Source organism: Lissotriton helveticus, chromosome 9 (genome assembly GCF_964261635.1).
Source record: "Lissotriton helveticus chromosome 9, aLisHel1.1, whole genome shotgun sequence".
Taxonomy (NCBI): Eukaryota; Metazoa; Chordata; class Amphibia; order Caudata; family Salamandridae; genus Lissotriton; species Lissotriton helveticus.
The window spans coordinates 370,634,393-370,661,678 of NC_136070.1; the positions used below are offsets into that span (position 1 = coordinate 370,634,393).

At 45.4% G+C, this 27,286-nt stretch overlaps 1 protein-coding gene across 1 annotated transcript in view; it reads left to right on the forward strand.

Moving 5' to 3' along the window:
- The first annotated feature begins 14,869 nt into the window (after positions 1–14,869).
- The window catches only part of C9H14orf132 (chromosome 9 C14orf132 homolog), a 291,475-nt gene continuing 279,058 nt past the window's right edge, over positions 14,870–27,286 (forward strand). The window contains exon 1 of the mRNA XM_078662066.1: positions 14,870–14,975. Within this exon, the coding sequence (XP_078518192.1) occupies positions 14,949–14,975 (27 nt within the window). The 5' untranslated portion in view covers positions 14,870–14,948. The remainder of the gene's footprint in view (positions 14,976–27,286) is intronic.

The window sequence follows — 27,286 nt, forward strand, 5'->3', positions numbered from 1 at the left end:
CTCCATTTGTTGTAAAGAAAAAATGAGGGGAGAAATGTAAAGATTAAACAGAAGCGGTGAAAGGGAGGAGCCTTGGGGGACCCCGCACAGGACCTTCCGAAAGTCCGCAGTGAAATCACCCAGGCGAACTGCCTGGGTGCGGTCCCTCAGGAAGGAGGACAACCAAACCAGGGCCGTACCCCCGATCCCCGCCGCCGCGACACGGGAAAGTAAGATGGTATGATCCACCGTGTCGAAGGCGGCAGAGAGATCGAGGAGGACCAGAGCTTGGAATTGATTGGTGTCCCTCCCCTCCCTGAGGTTGTCGAGGACCGAGAGGACTACGGACTCCGTAGAGTGTGCGGGGCGAAAGCCAGCCTGGCGGGAAGCCAATACCCCATTTTCTTCCACAAAGGTGCCCAGCGACCTGGTGACATGGCGCTCGAGCACCTTTGCCAAAAATGGTAGGAGAGAAATGGGGCGAAAGTTGGCTGGGATCGAGGGGTCTGCGCCAGGTTTTTTTAAAATGGGTAAAATAATAGCTGATTTCAAGGGGTTGGGGACAACCCCCTGAGAGAGTGAACTGTTTAGTAAGTGAAGGGGAGGATCAGAGCAAGAGATGTAAATGTGACGGAGTATATGAGCGGGACAGGTGTCCAGGGGAGAGCCAGATTTTACAAGGGGGATTAAAGATGTGAAAGATTCCTTGGTCAGAAGGGGAAGAGAGTTTAATTGTCCTTGGGAAGGGGGGCACTGAGGATCAACAAAAGACGGGGAAGGTGCAGGGATATTAGCTTTAATGGCAACAATTTTATCAATGAAAAAGCTATTCAGAGAGTGACAGAGGGCAAGGGAAGGAGAGGGCTTAAGAGAGGTACGATCTGAGAAGGCTAGGTTCTGAACAATTGAGAAGATTTCCCTTGATTGGTTCTCGGCTGTGAGGATCCTGGAGGAGAAATAGGTCGTTTTGGCGGCCAAGATGGCATTCTTATATTGAGCTAATAAGGTGGTAAAATCAGCTCTTAAGATGGGACAGTAGTTTCTCCTCCAGGCCCTCTCAGCACGGCGTACCGATAATTTGATGGTTTTCAGGTCATCGGTAAACCACAGGTTAGCATCTTTCTCCCGCTTGGAGGTCAGACGTTTCAAGGGGGCAATGGACTCACTGGCTGAGGAGAGCCATTGTTCGATACTGTTAACCTGAGCCAAGGTGGAGAGCCCGTGTAGGGCGGGATAAGAAGCACTTAAAAGAGCTGATAATTTCGCCGGGTCAACTCTACTCCACGAGCGGACCCAGACATTTTTGGGAAGGGGGGCCCTAACTGGAGAGCTGATAGAAAGAACAAAAGAAATCAGGTGATGATCAGACCAGGTGCAAGGAGAAATAAGAAGGGAGTCGACAGGGCAGTTCAAGGACCAGATCTGGTCCAAGATATGCCCCTTGACGTGAGTTGGGGAAAATACGTGAGAAACAAAATTAAGAGATAAAAGTGTGTCTGAAAACTCTCTAGAAGATGAACACTCTGCTGGGTCAGAGGGCCAAAAATTAAAATCACCCAGTAATAACACCGAAGAGTTGTTGACCGAAAGGGTGGCTAACACCTCCTGGAAGTCAGGGAGAAATCGTAGAGGCGACTGGGGGGGTCGATAAATGAGAAGACAGGTGAGAGGGGGGGATGTGGACGTGGTTCGGATGGCAAGATACTCTGTGGTGGCAATATCGGGGAGAGAAAGCAGTTGAAATGGAAGATCAGACCGGGCAATGACCGCGACGCCACCCCCCGCTCTGCCGGATGAACGATCGGCCCGAAGTGCATAGTAGGGGGCGGGCAATGTAGCTAGCAAGATGGGTAGGGAGTCATCACAGAACCATGTCTCGGTTAAAAGGAGAAGATCAGGTGCATGCTGATCTAACAACACTGATAGTTCATGTGAGTGAGCCACCGCCGATCTGGTATTCAGATAATACGCCTTAAGGGTCTTAACTGGGGCAGTATTGACGGCTTCTATGGGAGGGGAGACCGGAGTAGGAGAAGTGAATGAACAGGAACAGTGAGAAGGAGGGGATAAATCTAACTGGGATATCCGTGAGTGTATAGAAGCAGATAGCACCCACGGACCCTGTAGCCTATGAAGCTGGGAAGAGGTGTAAGAAATGATTTGGGCAGAGGATTGTGCCCCTAGCCCCGGTCGGCCGCGGACGGGCGCAGACGGGCTTAACTTTGGCGCAACTTCGGCGCGCCTTCGTCGCGCCCGCTGCGCCCGCCCGCTGCGCCGTCGGTGAGGGGAAGTGATTATATAGGGACACATGTGGGGGGAGTTGTGAGCGGGGCGTGGCAGGGGGTGGAGGAGCCAGAGTAGTGCACGCCCAGCCCAGACCCGCCCAAGGTGTACTGGCCGCCCGTCCCACTCCCCACGCGAGGCAAGGAGGGGGCGATCAGCGGAGGCGGTCTGGCTGTCTGGGTCGTGAAAGCAGGCGAAGGGGCAGCCAAGAAGTTGCTGGCGCTGGTTCCGGAGCGCTGAGTGAAATGCGCAGGTAGGCACAAGTCAATAAAAACAAGACGTCAGGGAAGTAAAAGAAACACCGTTGCTCCCGGCGAAGCCTCGGGAGATCTGCAATCACTGCAGGTAGCCCACTGTCAGCCTTTTTGAGCCGTTAGCCAGGGGGGGAGGAGCCAGAGTAGTGCACGCCCAGCCCAGACCCGCCCAAGGGGTACTGGCCGCCCGTCCCACTCCCCACGCGAGGCAAGGAGGGGGCGATCAACGGAGGCGGTCTGGCTGTCTGGGTCGTGAAAGCAGGCGAAGGGGCAGCCAAGAAGTTGCTGGCGCTGGTTCCGGAGCGCTGAGTGAAATGCGCAGGTAGGCACAAGTCAATAAAAACAAGACGTCAGGGAAGTAAAAGAAACACCGTTGCTCCCGGCGAAGCCTCGGGAGATCTGCAATCACTGCAGGTAGCCCACTGTCAGCCTTTTTGAGCCGTTCGCCAGGGGGGGAGGAGCCAGAGTAGTGCACGCCCAGCCCAGACCCGCCCAAGGTGTACTGGCCGCCCGTCCCACTCCCCACGCGAGGCAAGGAGGGGGCGATCAGCGGAGGCGGTCTGGCTGTCTGGGTCGTGAAAGCAGGCAAAGGGGCAGCCAAGAAGTTGCTGGCGCTGGTTCCGGAGCGCTGAGTGAAATGCGCAGGTAGGCACAAGTCAATAAAAACAAGACGTCAGGGAAGTAAAAGAAACACCGTTGCTCCCGGCGAAGCCTCGGGAGATCTGCAATCACTGTTGAACAGATGTTGGCAGAGTGATGCAAAGTCGACGTTTCGACCCCTTGCTTGTAGGTGTTTGTACCCTTCCTGTTATAGGTCTTCATCAGGACTAGTGTAAAGTGGAGGGGGAGGTGGGCACCTGGGAGAAAGAAAGGGGGTGTTTAAAATCCAACCTGAGAAGAGAACTTAAAATAACGTCCCAGATGGCTGGGCAGTATTAATTGTTTTTACCATAAGTGCGGCGGCGGGGAGGGGCAACTCTCACAGTCCAGCTGTTGGGAGAAGATGGGGGCTCCAGGGCTCTCCAAAGTTAGGGGTATGTAGAAAGGAGACGTCACCTGAGGGATGAATGTGACCATTAACCAAAGGCAAAGGCATTAAATGAAAAATACTCAATTTGCCCTGGTGCACTTACTAATAAAGCGAATGAAAAAAGCAAAGCGTCAATGGCGATGCAATTGTCCTTCTTGGTTGGACCGTCAAATCTCAATCATTTGGAAAATTAGTGAGGACCGGAAAGAATCCAGGTATTCAACCAGAATTAATCTAAAGAAGAGCATAAAAACCAGTCGTAGATTAACCCATATATCAAGGACCCGAGCCGATAAACTGTATTGTCAAAAAATATATATATTGATTCCCGGGCTTGACGTCTCTGTCAACACACCGTCGACCCCTGGGCCCTTTTCATAGTTAATAATGTGCCTCCTTAACGCAATTATCGGCCGCAGCTTTTGGGCTCTTCTAACACCAATTTCTCAATTTAGTTTATACTCACTGAGGGTTGGATCAGAAGAGACTGCCATTTCCCTTTTCAACCCTATTTTTGTTTAATCTCAGAACTGATTATATCGCCTATAACTCATTGCATAGACGCCATTCGTGGGTTGACAACACCACGTATATTGCCTTATTTTTTTATATTATTATATTATTTTTTGTTATATATTTTTTTTTTGGACAATACAGTTTATCGGCTCGAGTCCTGGCAGGCCCACTTAATGATCCTTTCCCTCTAACATTGCCACACCGTTCTGTTGGATGCTTCACTTGGTGGTCAGACATTTGTTTTTTCTGAGCTTTGATATATGGGTTAAAATACGACTGGTTTTTATGCTCTTCTTTAGATCAATTCTGGTTGAATACCTGGATTCTTTCCGGTCCTCACTAACTTTCCAAATGATTGAGATTTGACGGTCCAACCAAGAAGGACAACTGCATTGCCATTGACGCTTTGCTCGTTTCAGTCGCTTTATTAGTAAGTGCACCAGGGCAAATCGAGTGTTTTTCATTTAATGCCTTTGCCTTTGGTTAATGGTCACCTTCATCCCTCAGGTGACGTCTCCTTTCTACATACCCCTAACTTTGGAGAGCCCTGGAGCCCCCATCTTCTCCCAACAGCTGGACTGTGATAGTTGCCCCTCCCCACCGCCGCACTTATGGTAAAAACTATTAATACTGCCCAGCCATCTGGGATGTTTTTGTAAGTTCTCTTCTCAGGTTGGATTTTAAACCCCCCCTTTCTTTCTCCCAGGTGCCCACCTCCCCCTCCACTTTACACTAGTCCTGATGAAGACCCCAACAGTAAGGGTACAAACACCTACAAGCAAGGGGTCGAAACGTCGACTTTGCATCACTCTGCCAACATCTGTTCAACAGTGATTGATTAACTGTGACTTTATGTATGTCAAATGGCATCTTGTGCTTAATATTGAGAAGTTACTTACGTGGTATACAAGTATCTTTATACCAGTGTTATCTGTGATTTCTTGTCACTATTTCCCAAATTACCCCACCCATCACTAACTACCTTGCACTTTCCCTCTCCCTGGGCACCACCTATGTGAATAATTATGAGTATTTCTCATGTAAATTTATATATGTAAACAAGTACTTTCTCCAATGTGATTAAATAACATTGGTGCAATTCATTTTCTTTCTTGTCTCTTTTGAAGTTTTGCTAAAATATTATGATTATAGTTTTTTCTCCCCTATGTTAACTCATGTTCTCAATACACTGGGATCGCCTTTCTGTGTGCGTCGGGGTCAAGGGGGGGGAGAGGGAGGGAAAGGGGGGCACTGGGTGGATGGGGAGGGGTGAGGGGGGGAAGCAAGGTCAGAAACATTGAAAGTGAGAGAGATTTGAGATGTAATATGAAGTATAAAACTTTTTTTTTCTCAAAGGGGAGTTACAGTACAATACAGACACAGTTAGGGGAATAAATGTTGTTTTATCTGAATAAATCATTATGATTGGCAAAGTGAGGATTTGTTCTTGGAATATATGTGGTCTCAACAGGAAAAAAAAGGGGGGTCTGTGCACAAATAATACAGAGCATGAGGATAGACTTACTCTGTCTCCAGGAAACGCATCTCACCTGGAATAATAGGCATTTAGTCAACGACCTGGGTCTGCATCTATTGGGATGTACCCGTCAAGGTACCACCACAAAAGGGGTGGCTATTCTCATGAAAAGAGGGCTGGGCTGTCTTAAACGTACTAAAGTAGATCAGCATGGTAGATGGATGATTTTCGAAATCAGTATTGATAGTAAAAGTCTGGACAATATGCTCAATCTATGCTCCTAACTCGGATGATCCCGATATCCTGAACTTTTTAAGTTTAGAATTAGCTGGCTGGCCATCTCCCTTAATAATCTGTGGAGATCTAAATATCCACTTGGAAAGCGGCTTGGATATTCGGGGTGACTCAATATATCCAGGCCTCAAAAAAAGACATTTAAGGCATTAAGAGGTCTAGCAGTGGATTTTGGTCTTTGTGATGTGGGGTATGCTAAAAATCCTTTGTCACCGGGCTTTACATTCTTTTCTGCCCGCATCAGAAATTTGTTCGGCTGGACTATTTCTTTGCTACTGCAGGGCTCATTAATAATATCTATATGAGACATTCCCTCGAATAATCTCAGACCACAACCCGGTGTTGATAGAGGTTAAAACAGATGCCGGGTCTACATCCGAAGTAAGACCATGGTCATTTGTGCGGAAATTATTGGCAGACCCATCATATATAGAATATATGGGTAAGTGGATCAGGGATTGTTTGAGTTTAACAGATAAAGTGCTTCTGTTCAAAATGTGTGGGACGCCTTTAAAACCGGCATACGCGGGGAGACGCTGGCTTATTCGATTAATAAGCAAACAAATATCGGGAATAAACTCGATATATATTATAAGGCAGTACAGGAATGGGAGGAAAAGTTAGTTACTGCTATTAATCTGTCACAAGATTAAGAACATATTAAAATCACCCTTGCCATACATAAAGCAAGGCTGTACGAGATATTTGCGACCAAACTGGCGGAGCAGGTGGCAATTTTTAGATCACATATATATATGAAATGGGGTAAAACTCGGGTAGGATTTTGGCGAAAAAGATTATACAAAAAGAGGTACTTAATTCTATTAACGCCATACAGGCTGAGTCAGGCCAGACTCATAATAACCCTGAGGAAATTCTCGAGGTTTTTCGCCAGTTCTACTCTAAGTTGTATGAGCAGGATCCGTAGTGTATTCTAGTGACTCTATTCCGAACTTTACTACTCTTGATAATATCTTGAAATTAACCACCGCCCAGGCACAGTCTTTGGATGCTGATATTACATGGGAGGAAATTGAGGCGGCCTAGCACTCTCTTGCTGTCGGCAAAGCTATGGGACCGGATGGCATCCCTCTGGAGTTTTTTTAGGATATTCAGGCATGTACTAACACAAGATCTACTGGTTACCTTTCTGGAAGCACAGAAAGGGGCGGCTCCAGCTTCATGGAGACAATCAACTATAATGGCATTTCTTAAAAAAGATAAACGTCCCCTTAACCCGGCCTCGTATAGGCCGATTTCGCTAATTAATGCCAACAGCAAGGTATTTTCAAAAATTTTAGCCTCTCGAATCTCAGGAGTAATTATAGTGTCACGCTGGCAACATGGGTTTATTCCCAACCGAGATACTGCGGATCATGTCCGGAGGGTTATTGCCCTAATGGACTGGGCGCAGGGCACTAACACGGCCATAGGGATCACCCTGTTGGATACCGAGAAGGGATTCGACAGGGTGGCCTGGCCTTATCTTTGGGATCTGCTTTTTCTGAAAGGGTTTGGTCCACAGATGATTGCTGCATTGAAAGCTCTGTATGAGTCACCAATCTCTTGTATTAAATTTGGGGTAAACAATTCTGGCTGGTTTCCTATTCACCGAGGCACAAGACAAGGGTGTCCGTCCTCACCGCTTCTTTTTGCCATCTATATTGATATTTTCCTTAACGTATTGAATCAAGCGGAGGACATAGCCCCTGTGGAGGCTGCAAATACCAGGTATAGAGCACTCGCCTACGCAGACGATGGGGTGGTGACCACAACACAAATCGCAAAGGCAATACCAAAGATCGAAGAGCTTACAACTCAGTTTGGCGCTTTTTCGGGCTACAAATTGAACATGTCCAAAACCCAAACATTATATGTGGGCCAGAATCCTCCTGCACATCTTAACACTGTATCTGCTGCGACATATTTGGGCATTAAGATTACAACCCCAGTGTCCTCCATTCCAGAACTTAACTTTAATTCAGTTCTTAAAAAAGCTAATTCCACATTGGAGCGTATCGATCATTTGCATCTTCCTTTATACGGGAGGATTAACGTTCTAAAAATTTTGACACTTCCGAAACTGTTTTATTTATTCAGAACGGTCCCTCTTGAATTTCCTCTTAGTTTTTTTAAACAATTAGAGAGGATGGCTACTAGATTTCTGTGGGGCTATAAACGCCAGCGTAGAGCTTATAAGAAGATGATTCTTCCGAAGGCATGGGGTGGGTGGGGTATTCCACATTTCATGTTTTATTATTTTGCGTCTGTACTACAGTTTATTACCCCCTTAATAATAGGTGTAAAGGCGCGAATTTTAGATTCTCATGCCCCATCCATATATGAGTTTGCATTGGGGGTTGAGGCTCATGGGTGCCTGTTAAAAAATGTAGAACCTAGCTACTATAAAAAAAACAAAATTCAAGACTTTGAAAGCGGCGTTCAGGGTATGGAAGTTAATCAGGCGCCATGTAGAGATTCCAAAAATTCTAAGATATACCCCTTTGATGTCACCACATATTTATCCTCTTATTTTTAGAGATCACATAATGACGAGATGGCGCAATTGTGGTATTAATTGTCTTGGCGATTTATGGCAGAATAATCACATGATGTATTTTCCAGACCTTCAACTCAAATTCAATCTTACAAACACTGACTATTTTAAATACCTCCAGTTGCATAGATTTCTTAATACTTTAACTTCTTTAGAACGTTCTGGTCTGCAGAGGATTGCCTTGATAGACAGTATGTACAGTAAAAAAAGGATCGGCTTTTTTTTATAACCTATTACTATCATTTTGCCCAGATGACTTACTGATATTCCAAGAGAGATGGGCTGAGAAGCTGGGCTCAGATAATATCATGATAGAGGAATCTATTTCCCTGGCCAATTCCATCCTTTTGACAGGCAGAATGCGCACAAAGCACTACATGGGTCTTTTTGATGTATATTACACGCCCGCAAAAATCTCAAAATGGGGAACGACAGAGGGTATATCATGTAGCAGATGTGGACTGTTCGCTGCTGATGCAGCACATATGTTTTTTCTGTGTCCACAATTAACCCCATTAGTGTCTGCAATTCAATCTTTTCTTTCTTTATTACTTGGATCTCCAGTAAGATTGACAGAGGAGTTAATACTGATGGGGGTGTCCTCCGCTACATTGTTATTTCTGCTGATGGGGTCTTCTCTTTCTTTTTCCCTTGTCTGTGGTTATCTGGATTTCTCCTTGGTTCACATTTTGTTTAATCTGGTTCTACCTCCCTTGCTGATAATTGATGAATGTTAACCCAGTAAAAAAATTTATTTTTTTCTCCTGGTTTTTTTGCACCTATATGTATGCTGAATTTCTTTCGTTTTCTCTCTCTTTTGTTCTTGTATGTTTCAAAATACATTTTAAATTGTATTTAGCTTTCTAGTAATATGAATTTATGGAAAAGTGTATGTAATCTGTCTTGCTTGCAATAAAGAAAAAAAAAAGGATTGGTCTTCACCTGTTAGGCTTATTTACTTTACCTGTCAGTCCCTTGTAAAGTGGTATCTCATATACCCGGGGCTGGTAAATTAAATGTTACTGGTGAGCTTGCAGCGCTGGTTGCGCCACCCACCAAAGTAGCCTTGCAAACCTGTCTCAGGCCTCTGCCATTGCAGGGTTTGTGGACATAGTGTTACTGCCGCTGTGACGTGGCACCCAAAGTGTGTGCCATGTCTGTGACCCCCCTTTTACTGCATGTCAGTCACCCCTAAGGGAGGCCCTAACTAGCCCCGTGGGCAGGGTGCTTTGTAGGTAAAAGGTAAGACATGTACCTTAAGTGTGTGACATGTCCTGGTAGTGACAAACAACCATTTTGGTTTCTCCCTGCTATGGTGCTGCTGTCCTATAGGAATGCAGTGGGGATTCCCTGGTAAGTTTTGGCTGTTTTTTCCAAGCCCTGTGCCAGGGCAGAACAAATAAAAGTGCTGGATAAATATTGGGGCAATGACCCCATGAAATGGTTGTGCTTTTTGTGCTACCTGGGGGACTTGCTGCTGCCAGGCCCCAGGAGGAACCGCCACGAGGGACTGCCTCCCTGCGGGAAGGCCCTGTGAGCTGGCCTGCCTGGGCCCAGCCTTGTGCCCCTGAAACTGTGGATTGAGCGCCTCGTGAGCGCTATATCTTCTCCCACAACGGGAGGAGCGTGGGCGGCCTGCAGCGCTGTGCTGCATGAGGATTTAGAGGGAATCCCGGGATAGGGATTCCCCCGAGGTGCTGGAGGGAAAGCGGGAGCCCGTCCCATGCTTATGCATCTAAAAGCAGGAGCCTACCCCACATTGTGCGCTCCTTGAGAGGCGGGGGCCTATCCCGCATGCTGGTGCATTCCTCGGTGGAGCGGGAGCCCACCGCGCATTTTTCCGTGTGCTGGATGCCGCCGCTCAGGGCGCGACCCGGAAGACAGGCAGCCAGCCTGGTTGTGGGCGGGGCCTAAAGGAGGGCGGGAGCCTACCCCGCCTCCATAAATGAAGACACAGGTGGGAGTCTACCCCGCACTGGGATGTAAGGAGAAAAGAAACTGAGACTTCGCTCTATAGGGGCCTGAGACAGGCGGGAGACCACCCCACCTGCGTGGCCTAGTCCACCATGAGAGCTCCGCGTGTGGCCAGATTTGATGGTGGACGTGAACAGCCGTACCGCAAACGCAGAAGTCTGGCAAGCCTTCTGCCTGATGATGGGTGGGGCTCCCCAGGCAGAGGATGAGGAGAGCCCCGCGTGCCTGCACGGTAAACGGAGCCTCGCTAGATCCCGAGGGGGAGGACCGGAGCCTTGAGTGTACCCGGCTGAAGTCCTGTGCTGTCCCCGGTACCTGGGAGAGTGGTGCCAGAAGAAGGGGAGGAGCCCCGAGAGAAGGGGCCTGACCAGAACCTCAATGGCTCCCACTGACAGACTTCCCCTGCGTTGGAGGATACGGAGCAGCCGAGAAGAGCCCCGGTGAGTGGGTCTCAAGTTGGGCACAGTTGGTGTCAGAGCTGAGTTCTTTTTGGGTCAAGTTGAGGCCCAGTGCAGACACCCCGTTCTGAAGGGTCATTGTTCTAGGAGTCCCCGAGTTGGATTCCAGAGGGACGGTAGTGCCCGGTCCTGTTTGTGCTCCACAGCTGCACTGCAGAAGCGTGGGCAGCTGCAATGTGGGAGTCATGTCTTTTTAGAGGATAAGGAGGGGATGAGATGCACCCTTCGGCCCCAGTGCATAACGCACATTGCTTTGCTACCAAGGACCTATAATTCCGAGCCCTGACATTTTGGCCAGAGGGCTAGGGGGTCAGTATTGGTAGGGCGCAAGGCCCTAATGTGATGCTCAATATGTGTATGCCTATGGTTAGGCATAAGGTGTTTCATGCCATGTGTTGATGTAGGCATAATGTGTTTATGGTAGGTTGTTTATGCCTAAGGTGTTCATGCCTACAGATATTGCATAATGTATTTATGTTATGAGAATTATGCATAATGTGGTTATGCTTAATATCGTTGTTACATAATATGTTATGCTGATGAGGCCTATTGCGTAATGTATTTATGCTAATGAGGTTTGGGGCCTAATGTGTTTTAGGCCTAATGTGACATTACTGAGGTCATTATTGTACCAGTAGTTACTGGTTGTGTTTTATATTTACTTCCTGCATTCTGAGGGTTGTGACCGTGGCCGGATTGGCCTGGTTCTGTATATAATCCCTTGTGAATATTGCCAAGTGCCAGTTGGCACAGTGTATATTGTGTGAATATGATTCTATTATGTTTATGATAATACAAAGGCTATATTTTATGTAACCTTGTGTGAAGTTTCTTTTGTAGTGTGCCTAGTGTGTTGGTGTTGTGTGTGTTGCGCAATTGCTTTACACATTGCCTCTGGGATAAGCCTGAGTGCTCGTGCCAAGCTACCAAGGGGGAGAGCAGGGGTTATCTTCAGCGTGTAACTCCCTTGCCCTGACTAGAATGGTAGTTTCTGGCTTGCTTAGGCGCAAGCCCTAGCCAAGCAGAAATGCCAATTCTAACACTGTGCAGTACTGTCACATAAGATTTTAGTGTAGTTGTGTTGGGGATGAATTCACCATCTTTCATTACACCTTTACAGCTGCGCTGGCTCGGAAGTATTTTTATTTTGTTTCGACCGCATGTTGGGTAGAGCCATCTGTACAAAAGATGCTCTGGTAAGATAAAGTGGCTGGAAGCATAAAGCGCTTCTGCCAAGAAATACATGTGATACTATAATGCAATAGGGACATTCTGTCCTTCATTGTAGGTCACATAGGTCTAACCATAGTGACTGGGTATGATTCTGATAACTAGGCTGGTTTTGTTGTCCCTAGTTTGTGAATAGTTAGTCTCAAGCATGTCTACTTGAAGAGCACGCAGGATATCAGTGTGCTCATTCAACCACTATTTTGATGAATATAAGGTTGTACATGGTCTCTCTGCATAGTATGGCAAATGAGAATGTCCAAAGTCAAGAAATCCCCACACAGATTCCAGCTTTTTCAGTGTGTTGGGGAGTTGCAAGGAAGCACACTTCTGACAGAAGTCAGGAGCTAAACCCTTGTCCTGACTGGATAACTTGTTTCCTAAGAAAGCCACCGTCGGGTGGGAAATCTTTGATTTTTTTTAAATTAATTTTGTAACCATGTGATGTTAATATTGTCACCACTCTGTCTACCCTGATCAGGTGTAGATTCAAATCGTCTAAGTATGACAATACCTCGGGATCTAGCTGTAAGAGCTCCATCATTTGCGCTGAACACAAGCCACAACTTTTCCTATAGTCCACGGGCAAATGTCAGAATCAATTTTTCACTCCATCAAAACTGAAATGAGTTAAATACTCCCTCGCAGGTGGTATATTTTGACTGAAAAACCCATAGGAAATATCCTATGTTGTCATTAAACCTGTGCTTTGTGTGTTTTGTACTGCATATGTTCGGGTGTGCACATTCAAATTTCTATAGTCTAAGACAATTCTAAAGGAATTTTTGTGCTTGGCGAGGGGAAAAAGGTCAATGTTCATTGGTGAATGACAAGGCACTATTGTGCCCTGATACTCCTACTGAACTAGTATTGCTTTTATACCAAGTTATGCTTCTGGCTTCAAAGGGTTTTGAGCTTGTGCTTCATTGCGTAAGGGAATAACATGTGGGCTAGAGTGTTCGTACCAGCCAACTTGATTCGTGTATAAGGCTGAAGCTTATCTTACAGCCCATTCACTGGCATAAATTTCCCTGATATCCTCAAGTACTATGAGAAAGAAGGCTACCCTTATGACTTCCTCTCCCCCCCCCCCCGGGTGCTTCTTTATTAGAGGCTGAAGACTAGTCTTCTTCTGCCAGGGTGATGTCATAATCATCAGAAAATTGGTCCAGAAGGCTGCTTTAATTATATATGGTATGTCATGGGTCCCGTGCTTGCTACACCAACATATTCAAGCTAGCCTGGCTGATGAGGGGTGTTACCCCAAAAACGGTCCCAGACTGCTTGTTTCTGGTCTAGGAAAGACCTGGCCTGGCAGTTCGGGCTGAACTGTTCCCGTGGGGAACAGGTTCAAGACTGATTTGCCTATGGCTAAGTCTAAACTGGAATGGCATTGCATGCAAAAAAAGATGGATTTAACCCAGATCCTTGTCTGGGGTTGAATGTTTGATTAATTCAGCATTCCGTCTATCATATTTTCTTATTGCTTAAGTCCATTCTTAGACATTGAAAGTGCAGTAAATCCATAAAGAGTATATGGTCTGGGAGTTGGTCATCACAAACTCCAAAGCTCCATAATGGCTTTACTGAAAACTGGAAAGTTTGGTAGCAAACTTCTCAGCACATTGAACCCACACTGATGCCAGAATGGGATTTAATGTAAAATGCACTCAGAGGGCATCTTAGAGATGCCCCCTGTAAAACAACCAGCCCTGGTGTGGTTCCTGAATGGCTACCCACCATCTGCCACCACCAGATAGGTTTCGGGACCCCTGGGTCCAAAAAGAAAGCACATCCTGGGCAGAGGTGTCATGTCTCCTCCCCCTGGATGGGCTGGGCCCAGGAAGGGGAAGCTTCTAAGGCCTTTAAATTGTGCTGTTTAAACCATTGTGCTGTTTAGTACCCACACAATTAGACGGTTGCTTCTAGGCACTCCTAGATGAAGAAGTGGGGAAAGAGATTGGAACACTTAGACAGAAAAATGTTAAAACTATTTCTCATTTATGTGCTCGGCATAAGATATAAGTCTTCAAGCGTTTGCGGTATTATTCTCTGATCGATAAATTAAGTTAATTTCCAACTTGGAATGTGCTCTCAAACATTTACAAACTGGGGACATTAAACACAAATTAATTATTTATATGGTACAGTAAATCGGCCTGCGAGTAGCTTTACACCATTATCAATCAACAACTATATTTAAATAGACCACAGAACAAAGCTGTTGAGTCAACTGCTTTAACACGTTGCAGGATAAAATTATGTCATTATTATATGTGTTTGCATGAACGTGTAAAGCACCACTAAAAGCGCCTAAAGTCGATCTTAGCTGCGCATAAAGCTCTTTTATTAATGAAAGGCGGTCCTCAGCACAATAAGCTGAGGGGGAAAGAACAATAGCATTTATGGCATGGAGGTAATTGATGTGACATGCTTGTCCAAGTCCGCTCATCCCTTCTCTCGCAGGGCGCGCGCGGTAGCCTTAGACATGGCTGAAATATTGTGATCCCCGCGAGAACAAACAGTAAGTGACAAACAAGACGGTTGTGGCAGGGTTACCAATGGAGGGCATCGCTTGGATTGAGCTGAGCGCGTCACATGACAGCCTGGCACTGGGTCTGTGCCTGTGAGCGCGCGAGTGTGCAGCCTGAGCTCTCTGCCTGCTGCCTTTCTGGACGGATCCGCTCTCCAGCAGCTGATCCCCACTTCGAGCACCAGAGGATGGCACTAGGGCGGACCGCGCTCTGCCAGCGCGGGCACCACAGGGCGGATTAAAGAAGTCCAAGCAGCAGCTTCCCTGAGGAGGACTGGCTCTGCCCTGCTCCCAGGGGGGATACAACGGGACCTCCAGGAGCGTGGACAGAAGCAGCGGGAGGCGGGGGTCGCCACCAGCAGCGCCATGGACCTTTCCTTCATGGCAGCCCAGGTAATGCGTGCTCTAAAGGCTGGGTACTTAGATGCCGGGCTGATGCCGTAAACTGGCACAGCAGAAGATTTTCTGCGAGTTGTTTTATTTTTCAGTCTCTTTTGAAGCATCACCCAGATTTCTAGCGCTGCGCAACCAGCTTTACCGAAAGCAGTATTTCATTCTTGCGCCTCGTGCATTACTTCCCGGTAAGGGGTTTATTTGTTTTTGTTTTTCGGTGTGCCTGGGGAAACAAACGTCCCTGTTTTTTTACAGGAATGTGTGAGATATGAGGGTCTCGCTCTTCCTTCAGTTACTATGGAAATGTGTTCCCCCAGCTGTACTGAAAAGCGTGGATAATATGCGTGTGCCTGTTATAAATGGTCTCCTGTTATTATCGTATTCGAGCGAGCCATTAGGCGGAGTTCACAGCAAGCTCCGCCTTTGGGATGAGAACGGACACTTCGAGTGGCCGATTGTAGGAGGACCTGTAGCTGCGAACACAATATATAGTTCTTATGACCTACCCTCTACCCAGCCGTTCCTTTCATACCACTCTACTTTTTTGCCAATGGAAATATTGCAAATTAGGTATTCGGCCATTCTACAGCCAGATTACATGCACTGAAAGTTTTCACTGTTAACAGGTCGATTTTGCAACCAAATGTGCACAGACTGACCATTGCAAAATGTTATTTTGCAGTCTGCATGGATGTTGTTCTTAAATTGTTGCGAATGTCATTTTGAGGTTGTCATTTAGTGCAAGTGTCAGTGGAGAATTTCCTGGTCACGGTGCAAAAATGCCCAGTCGTTGGTTCAATGCGTAGCACAGTCCCCTGGTGCTTTATCCATCAATAATGATGCAAAAACATACACACACTTATTAACTGAGTGCCCGGTGATTTAGGTCGCACCAATTTGTGGCAGGGTTGCACTGGTACAATTTGCAACATCATTTGCATCACCTGACCGGTAGAAACAGCACATTTTCTCTGATCAAGCTGTGTAAAAATGGCACGTGGCCATGGTAATTCAATGCAAATGACATTCTAAAAATTCAGAGGACTCAGTACTAAATTGCCATATTTGCAATCTGTATTCTGTCCCCGACGGATTTAATCTGTCACTTATTGACAACTTCAGTTAGGACTGTGAGTGGAACGACCGTTCTTAAATCAGCTATAATATGGTTCTGTAATGACTGCACTAGAGGTGAGTGATCCAACAATTTAACAGGGAGAGCCGAGCCAGAACCAATCAAGGGTCTTGCTGGCTCTTAAAGCCCATGTGTGAGCCTTGGAAATGTTTGCCGTGTAAATCACACGAAAAACATCACCTAAAATATGATAACATCCCTTCAAAATTAAAAACAAATGTATACTTCTTTAACATGTGAAGGTTTTGACATTATTATGTCATATTATAGCACTGCACCGAGAAGTACTTATTAAATAGAAGGCAAGGTAGCTGTCTTGTAAACTATGTCAAATGTCAAACGTTCTTATATAGCGCCTTATCACTGCAAGGTCTCAAGGCACTTGCTTTGGGAACCCATCCTGTCTTTTCCCTGTGAGATAACCCCTACTGGGTATCCCCAAGGTGAAAGCCAGGCATCCCGCCACAGGGGGGCCATAGTGGAGATTAAGCAAGCTATTGCCCAGAGTTGCAGAGTGTGAACCCGTGATTCGAGTAGGCACCGAAGCGAGAATTATCAAGTCCGTGGACATTTGGGCTTAAGACCCTGCCGCATCGGGAATTGAACCCTGGTCCCGGGTCTGACCTCTGCTTCAGGGTCTGCCTCCTCTAACCAGTGAGCCACACTTTTTTACAGAAACATAACAGTTTATTAAATCAAACACAATAATTTCTTGTACAACGAGTATTCTGAAATCACATTTCTGAAAGTGCTTTCATACACAGAATGAAGAAAAAGGAGTTTTGGTGAAATAAACTATTCGCCTAAAGTCACGCAATTTAAGTGTGGAAGCCACAATTTATTCAGGTTTTCTAGTTTCACTTTGAACTAATCAGTCACTAAATGGGCCTCTATTTGCCTTTCCTTGTGATAAAAACGTTTTGTTTTTACCACTTTGTGCATCTGGTGCTCTAGGTGAGCACCAGTAGCATCACACAAGTGCACCTTCCGTTTTTTTTATAGTCAGGAGAGATTAAGTGATTTGCCTAGAATCACAGGGTGTTTAGTCTAGCCAAGCCTCGATCCTGATTCTCCAATTCCAAAGTCTGCAGCTCTGCTCCTAAGGCCACATCCTGCGTCGAGGAAGGGTGGCAGTCAGAAGCCACTTCAAAGCTCTGCTCGTTATGGACTTGAGGCTCCAGCAGGGCATCAAGCTGAGCCAACGCCAGGCCTCAGGCTGGAGCCTGGCTCGTGCTTTCAGTGCCTCGTCCACCTGTATACTAAACGTGTATATTGGATGTACTTGAGAAATTCTAAAGGATGGAAAACACGGGTCCAACATAGAGTGACAAGACTCTGTAATACAATAAAAAGCTAACCATGTGTACCCATGGAAAGAAAATATGTCCATCTGATCCAACATTCATCATGACCACACCTACACTGCAAAATGTCCTGAACTGTCTCCAAACTAAGGACCAGATTATCACAGTTTTTATTCACCCATGTGTCACACAAAGGGGCACATGAGCGACTAAAAACCTACATGAGATTAATCAAGCCACACAAGGCCACCATGTGTGGCCCCACATGGCTTGATAAATCTAAAGTAAAGCAAGACAGCCCAAATCAGTGCTTTGCATTACTCTACCCCGGGGAGGCATTCCATGGGTGGAGCATGGGTGTTCCCAGACATCTACCCAGAGATTTTGGTGCCTTCCCAGACTTACCGTTGGTGGTAGACCTGAGAATGCTTCAATATGCTATGCTTCCCCAGGTGAGGTGTACCGAGTTCAAATATCTTTATTTCTCCTCGTTTTTTCCTCTTTCTATGTGTGCTAATGCAGCACACATAGAAAGAGGAAAAAGTCTTTGAGGATTGTTTTAGTGCAAAAAGGTCTCCCTTTCTGTCCCAAAAAAATCCTTCCTACAGCACAGGAAGTCTTGAACCATGACGCAAGGATGCCTGCATTGGTGCTAGGCAACCAAAAGTGTGCTAGGCAGGCACAAGTGTGTCAGTGTTAGGAAAGGGCAGGAATGAAGCGTTTAATTTTAAATACGGCACATTCCTGCCCTTTCACAGAGCAGAGGAAGGTGGCTTGCTGCACTGCCCTGCTTAAAGCAAATGATAAATATGGGCCTAATCCTCTAATCAATCAGAAGGCAGTACACCTCTCCGTTTCAAAATAATCTGAGGACACCCAATCAGATGTGAACAAATTCACCAACTCAAATGTTACCCAGGTACCCAGTTGGTAAACAAACGTGCAGAAAGTACCCTTTCTATTTTAGAAGAGGGCAATCACTTTGTAAGGCACCTTGGAAAATCCAGAGACACTGTAGCTACAGTATCAGTCATGACTCTCACCTTTAACCCGTTGGCCGCTGCCGCGATTTTGCGGCAGTGCGGCTGTTTTAAAAAACGGGCGGGGCTGCGTCGGCCGTTGAACGTGCGCAGCACCAGCCAGGTAGTGCTCCAAACGTTCAACGGCCGACGGCAGGACTTAATGGGTTAAATAACGAAATACCAATGCCATTCTAACCCAACGTCGCCTTTTGATGTAGGGTTAAAATCTTTTTTTACTTTTTATAAGGCTCTTCTTCATCTATACACCATGGGCTGGAATACGTTGGTAGTACTGTGCATTTTTTTTACCTACGTTTCTGGATTGCATAGACTGCACCAGTGCAATTTATTTCTTACAGGAGTTAGATCATGCACTTGACGATGTAAAAGCAGGCTCTCCCTAGTGTAACCTTTTCCAGCAATTACAGTGCTGTACTAAGCCATCGACTGGTTCATGATCCTACTCCTCGATAAATATTCTATCTGCAGAACCTTACAAGTGAAAGAAGGTATTTTAAGCGCCTTGTTACTCTAAAAAGATCATCTTGCATCACTTGGGTGTCCCAGGTCAATGTAGTGTAGGTGAAAGCTGTGCAATTTGTCTTCACACACAGCCTTCTCTTACAGTGATTTTCTGGCAACACAGATTGCTCACTGGCCTTTGTACTCTGGCCTGCGCACAAATAAGCGAATAGCGCGTTGATGCGACATTTTGCATAGAGTGCTTACATAGAAGCAAACATACCTTGCAGCAGCTGCATGCAAATATTGAATGTCCATTCTCAACGGCGTATTATCCCTACAGTTCCTAATGCATACCTTATCTGAGCATTGATGTGAAACTTCCCTTGCCTTCTTAATAATTCCATCAAAGATCTGTTATTAATATGCATCAAACCTGATCTTATTGATATTCAAGTGGCACTACTAGAAGAGTGAGCACCCTGTCACACTTGTGGGGAGCTGACCGTAAATTATTTTCACCATATTGAAGCAGAGTCATAATGATGATTAGATATTTTTTATTCTTCTCAAAATGGTGCGTGTGAAGCAATATTTCACCCATACATACCCCAGGTAGATGAATCACTAGTTCCCTAACAGTGGCAGCCCCTGTTAGTAGTAGCAATATCAGCAAGCTTTGGCAGTGCCAATAGGTCAGGCTTATAAATGCACTGTAATGCCAGACCTAAAACTCCATGTATGTTAATGACTGCCATCCTCCCATCTGTGCAGCTGCCAGAGAAAAATTTAATTATCAAGTTATTCTAGACACATTAATAGCATTGAAATGGCATGTGTGTGCCCCTAAAAGTGCATGCTCAGACAACTGGATAAATAAAATGATCACAGCTGTGTGGAGGGCATGCACTTTTTATGGAAGCACACAACTTCTGCCCAATCAAAACATGTACTATTGACTTCCAACATGTGGGCAGAGACAAAGCCCCTCTCCTGGTGATACTCACATACATGCCTGGTGACACATACCTGCAAATTTGAAGAACAATCTCAGTGTGTGAGGAGGAGATGGTGCCTTGAAGGGCAGGGCCTCGTGCCAAGAAGTAACTAAGAGGCACTTGTGAACCCCACCGCCCCCCAAAACCCTCTCCCTCCAAAAAAAAACACTTACTGAGGCTGGTGCCGATGTCTCGGGGTGTTTTCACACCCCCTTATTGGACGTCAACAGTTTACAGCCTCCGAAAATGAGTTAAAAAAACACTTTTTTACAGTGGTTTTCAGCTCCCTTTCCCTGACACAGTGTGATATTGGCTCCTCACTGGATAACCGTGTGATGGGAGCAGATATTGTGGATCACACGGTGACCCCATATGAGTTGGCATGTATGTGACAGCGCCACTGTCAAGCTAGACCAGAAAAAGCTCCTGGCTTCCAACACATGGGCAGAGCCAAAGCTCCTCTCCTGGTGACACTCACATAAATGTCTGTCATGGCAGACTATAAAAAGGACTAATATTGACATTGTTATGATCGTAATATTCATGCAAGGGAAGGAATGTCTTTCCTTGACATGGGCAAAGAAAGGATCTTCTTTCAACTATGCTATCTTGGTAGTCTAGAATTTATTTATTTTTTGATTGTTTTTTTTTTTTTTGTTCCTCATCTCCACCATGGTAGTAATCTGTCAAGCTTTCGGACAGGGTAATCTGGCTCATAGTATGATCGACAAGCTGCCTCAGCCCAAGGCTGATGGGGCTATATTTGATATGAGATTCCGCCAACACCCCTCAGCGAAGTCGTTCATACCATTCCAGCTCAAAACCCCAAAATGTTTTTGACAGATATTTACCAAAAGCCAGATACCACCATTGCCTTTGCCACCAAATCGCTGTGTAAGAAGCGCGGATGTTATAGCAGTAGACGTGTATCATAGCTTTGTAATCATCGGAACTGGGGGAAAAAAAAAAAAAAACCCAGCTCAAACTTATGGAGCTAAACATGTGACTGCCAGAATGCCCTTTTATTTGATGTACCAGACCTGGCCATGTCCATCTTTGATGTTTGTAACATAGAGGAACACCAGTCGTAGAACGTTGGGGGAGAAACCTCTTTCCATCGCTTACATATTTCTCGTCGGGCCAACAACATGGAATAGAACAATAGATTGTTATTTGGGCTGCGCTTCTGTTCCACTACTCCAAATATTACTAATCGAAGATCTATTACCACTGTGGAGTCTATTAGTGATGTTAGTTTATTACCAATTGATTGCCAATATGATGTTAACTGAGGACATTCATAGAACATGTGTGTGTGTCCAAAGCCTCCACTAGGCCGCACCGGGCACACGCCACAGGTTCTGCTCTTGAAAATTTAGACAATCTTTGGGGGGAGTAGTATGCCCTATGAAGAGTATAAAGATGATTTCTGCGAAGCCAAGCCGGTTTCACTATATCCCAGAGAACGTTACAGGAAGTTAACCACAATTCATGTAGATTGACGGATGGCATCAGGGAACCCCAAAGTTGATCTGGGAGGCGGAAATCCCCGTCAATGTCCTCCAAAATTAAGTTGTAGAAGAAAGAAACCTCCCTTGGTCCTGGTGTTTTATCTAGTAGGGAAGATTCCAATTGACTACTACCACCTATGGGCATTTGGACTCGACGAGACACCCCAGAAGATTGCGCTTGTGCCCAGCTTGAGATTTGTAAATACTTCAATCTAGACAGATTGGGGCCCACCTTATTTAATAAATGTTCCCAGGAAAGCATAACCCCTTCTACAAACAGGTCCCCCCAGGTTGAGATGTTGGCATCTTTTAATGGATATATCAGAACGTCGTTAGCCCAACCTAGAGAAGCAGGAAGATCCCATATGGGAGATCTGTTTGAGTAGTAACCTATTTTGGTGTTGGCTAGGCCTGACAACACCTTCAGTTTGATTTTTTTGAAAAATTTGGGGTCTCCAAACTTAAAAAGAAACCCCTTCTGCCCAATCCCTTCGCACTGTAATAGTGCTTTAAACATCGACCCGATATCATGGTCGGATGGAGTATTTAAGAGCATTCGGGCATGCGACATCTGAAATGCCCAGGCGTAAAGTTGAAGGTCTGGGCCTGCCAAACCACCCTTCTCCCTGCGTCGCCTTAATTTGTTTTTTTTTTGTTTTTTTTTAGAATTTATGTGTTTCCTTCAAAGCATATTAATAATACATGAAATAAGGAAGGGAGGGATGTTCATGACTCCAATGATGTACCAGGTACATGAAGGCAGAATTTGAATGAATGCTTCCTGAGAGCTATGCTTCATTTTTGGATGGATGTTAATGCCATTAAGGAAGTGAGTCCCTATCTAAAACGTTGTCATCCTGTAGAGTAGCTTATACTATAACTTGGGGTCTCATTCAGTGGGCTGAAATCTTTCAAATTCTCGAGGATACTCCAAATTAAAGATGTGTGAAATCTTGCAAACCCGTGCCCCAACCCAATTAAAATTCAGAAAAAATCCGAGAAATTAGGCATAAGTAAACAAAAATGAATTAAGGAGTTTCTTGAGGTAAATTGAATGAAAGGGCATAGATCACATTCAAAAGTCATTTCAGATACCAGCAAGGGGACTGGTTCATTGAGAAACTGTCTCTTGTGACACGTATTCTGTACAAACCATTCTCCTAAAAGCTCTTTTTTTTTCCTCACACAGACCTTTGTCACTAAACATTGGACACAATTTCACACTAGCATACTTATTGACAATTTCCATAATTTGAGTAATGCAAAATTACACATATTGCTCAAATTATGACAGCACAGTGGACAATTGGGCACTGGCCTACTCTAAATCCAGAGTAGAACCTCCTGACTGAATTTCCACAACTATAGGAATAGCAGTGTGGAGTTACTTCATCCTACTCCATATTTAAATGATTCCTCCTGAAAATGGAGGATTTTCAGTTCCCTCCAAGCTCCAAATTAGACCCCTTAACCTGAATTTAGATGAGTAAATCACCCCTACTCATGGAGGCAAGATTTGTGAATCGGGCCCTTTGTAATGTTTGATGACATGTCCTTTGCTCTTCTAACTGCCCTTCACAGTCATGGCCCAATGATTAAATGTGACAAAAATGAGAAGTTGATTAAAGTCTGGCTTGAGTGCACTTAGAAAATATTTAAAGCTACCATTTGAGTCATATATGTTACAAATATGATGACATTTGTTTCGGTCTATATTTAAAGTTGTTTTTAAATTCTAATTGTCATTATTTTCTAACTGCTCCCCGACGCATGAGTCTATAGTATCAGTGCCACATCAAAGTGATTTCTGAGACTTTGCAACCTGTCTAGCTGTAATAGACAGAGCTCTTCTATCCAGGTCTGAGATTGTTAGATGTGCAAAGTCATTTATTTTCCATCTGCAGGCCTCAAGCGGATACTCCATCATATTACATGACAGACGATCCACTAACAGGGTGTAGGACTGAAAAATATAAGAAAGTGAAAGTAAAAATGAACTAAATATAGAATATCAATCCAAATTGCATATGCCGCATATTTCAAATTCACTTTTTTAACACATTTATATTTGAATGTTGTAAAAAGCACGATTGGACATATTTTTCAACATTTTCTTGGGGTAGGCTTCTTGCCCTTAAACGCAGGTGCTTGGATTTTTTATAGGTGCCCCTTCATGACTGTATGCTAAACCTAGGATGTTGTCGGTTTTTTTTTTAAATTGTGCTGAGAGTTCTACAAATAGATAATCCCTTGCTTGCACACTGCCCTTGTGGAGTACGATATTACTGGCTATGCTTGCTCGCTTGGTGTCATTTACCTGCTTTTTTTAAATATTCACCAGTAAGTAGTACTTACTATAGGGGTACCCTTTGACCTGCCCCTACATGTACTTGGAAATCGTCCTTGAAAAACCGTGCTCCTCCTTCTTAGTAGCGCAACGAAGGCACCGTCCTTTCTATTTGCCCTATGTTAATATCACCTGTACTTATTTATTTATGAAGTTTAAACAGCGCTAACATGACCCGCGAGGGTATCAGAGCGCTTTACAGAACTTCGGGACAAAAGAAAAGAAAACAGATAAGATAAAAAGAAACAACATAATCATAAGTTCACACATTGAGACAGGTAATATCACTAAATCAAGTTGATTAGATAATGGGCAAGTTCCGAAAGTCTATTAATAATCATGAGTGAATATCATGAGTCAAGCTGTGAGCTCTAGTGTAGAAAATAGAAATGTGATTAATTTATGATTTTGGGGGCCAATTGAGCAAGGGGTGCAAGAGTATGTAATGAAGATTCAGGAGTGCACTTTTAAAAACTCCAAAATGCCTTTGTGAAATCGCTGCCTGGTCTAATTCAGGAAGCCCTTTGCGGGATTAAGTCCTATTTACACCTTGAACTAACAAATCCGTTTACTCGTGTGTAATATCGACCCATGATGGTATAATGTTGTTCATCAACAATTATACAACATGTATAATCTTGGTAATGAAATGCCTTCACAGAGGCATTAAAGGGATTTCACAAAAGCTTTCCGGAAGAATGTCCGGAAGCCTGCGACAGGCATAGCTTTTTAGGTGCACCTCTGGAAAGGTTTGAGTCATATAGCTGCATCTTTAGGAGAGTGTAATTCTGTGGGTTGAGAATTGTGCCAATTTGTATGTGGGCCTAATGTATAACAACAAGAGTAGAGAATGCAAAAATGCAGTTTGCACAATTACAGTCCCTGTATATAAAAACGGATGGATTTATTTAGCACCCTTGATGACTGGAACAATCATGGTCAGGTGTGTGTCTCCCAGAACAAGATATATTTGAAACAAGCACATAGAGAAGAGACTTGTTGTCTGTAGGAGAGCTGGGGACACCTTGGGCAAACCGGTAAGTGGGCCTGGGGATAGTCGGACAACAGACTGACACATGTACTCAGTTAGCTGGATGGTTGGACCGGAAGCCACGAGCGACGACCGTCCGTTTATTTAAAGCCTTCTGGCCACGCCTGGCCAGAAGGTGATACATTGTGTGGTGGTGTTTCCGGGTCTCGGCCGAGACCCGCGAAACACTAGAACGCTACATCCCTGACCAAATCAGATTTCAACTGAATGTTCTTTTCTTCAGCATTGCAGAGTCAACACACAAAGTCCGCCAGCATCCGATTCGGTCTGGGGTTTGGTCTGAGATGGTGGTAGCTTCGTCCGCGGGTGACCTTAGGACTGGGCGCTCTCGTATCTGGGGATGGTGGACTGGTGATATTATCCTCCCCATCACAAGATTTCTGGCCGTCGTCTGGTTGGTTGTTCAGCTCAGTCACAGGGTCATCATTTCCTCCGTTACTGTCACTGGAGGGAATTCGTTTAAACCAAGACACATTCCTGGTGATTTCTTCACCATTCTTCTGTGCAGTCACGGCTGTACCTTTCGTAGCTTTGACTGTCCATGGCTCCACTTCATATGGAGTCCTAAACTTTCCTCCTGGGCGACGCGTTCTCACTAGCACTTCATCACCTGGCGCCAAGGTTCTATCCCGCGCCCTCCTTTTGTTGCTTGCCTTCTCATTCGTAATCCTCCTCCTGTTGTGAGTCAACTCTGGCGAGTATGGCGCTTGCTTCCAGTTCTCCGCTGTTGGCAACAAATCATGTCTGTGCCCTACAAACATTAGTGCCCACGGGGATCTCTGGGTGGTACCATGTGGGGTGCTCCGATATTCTCTCAGGAATAGTTGCAATGCTGCTTCAGGATCAGTCCCCTCTACAAGCGCAATTCTCAGAGTCTTATTCACAGTCCTCATAAAACGCTCTGCCTCCCCATTGGCTTGAGGCCATTGGGGTGTGATTCTCCTATGTGTTATCCCTAGACCTTGCAGAAATTCTCTGAACTCATGTCCTTGAAATGGGGGTCCATTATCTGTTTTCAATACCTGCGGGATACCAAACATCGCAAATACCTTACTCAGTATCGGTTGTATGTTCGTGAAACTTGTGGATTGAGCAACTTCTACCACTGGGTATTTAGTGTAACTGTCAACCAATACTACTGTCACTCTCCCGTCCGGGAAGCTCCCAAAATCTAGACTGACCCACGTCCAGGGTGCTGGGGGCGGTTCCTCCGTTATGATGGGTGCCGGCACTTCTTGAATACTGGTTAGTTGACAGGCTCGACAGTTCTTTACCAGGTCATCCACTTTGTCTTCCATGTAAGGAAACCACACCTTCTCGCGCATTCTAGCCTTCATCCGTTTCGTACCTTGATGTCCTTCATGAGCTAGTCTTGTCGCTCTATCTTGAAGAGTGCGGGGAATCACTATTCTCATTCCTCTCAGTATTAGACCATTACTCGCTCTGCTTAGCTCATTGTGTATCCTCCAGAATTGGGACAGCCGATTCCGATCCGTTTCGTCCCAGTTACTCACGTTCCTCAGGAAATTTTCCCACGACCCAGTGTCCATAGCGGCCTGGACTCTCATGATGACCGCATCTTCGCCATACTGACCCACAATTTCTTCAGGTGCTAGGGCTTGGGGGCATGACAGCTGGGCTACCATGTCTACATAATCCTCTGTCTTGGTTTCCTGATCCAATTTCTCACTACTTTCGGTCTGGGGATGTCTTGACAAAAAGTCTGCCGGATTCTTGGCTCCGGGTCTATAAATCAAGTCCATTTGATAGTGTTGAACCTGAATTGCCCATCTCTCGATCCTTGGCGGGGGATGTGGAGCCGTACCTTTGAACAACGGCACTAGGGGCTGATGATCAGTGATCATTCTGAATGGCTGTCCTGTGATGTACAAGTGAAAGTGATTACACGCCCATTTCACAGCTAACGCTTCTCTCTCGATCTGTGAGTATCTGGCCTCTGTGGCTGTGAGGGCTTTGCTTGCAAACGCCAATGGCACCCATACCCCAGGTTCTGCTTCTTGTGTCAATAACGCCCCTAGTCCTACTGGGCTGGCATCCACCAGTATTTCCGTTTGACGTGCTGTGTCAAAGTATGCCATTGTCGTGCTGTCCTGCAGCGCTGCCTTGATCTTGTTGAATGCATCCTCTTCCGTCCGTGACCACTTCCACGGGTTCTCCTTTTTCGTCAAGTTTCGCAGTGGTTCAGCTATGGTAGCAAGTTGTGGTATAAATCTGGAGCAGTATTGCGCCATCCCCATGAAGCTTCTCACTTCCGACGCAGTTGTCGGTGCTGGAGCATTTTTAATGGCAGTTGACTTCCGGGGATCAACTCTCACTCCTTCCGTTCCGAACACGTACCCAAAGAACTCTATTGACTGCTTGAAAAACTGACATTTCTCTTTATGCAGCGTGACGCCAAACTCCGCCAGTCTTCTCAGTGTCGCCTTTAATCTTCGATGATGTTCCTCGCTGGTCTTGGCA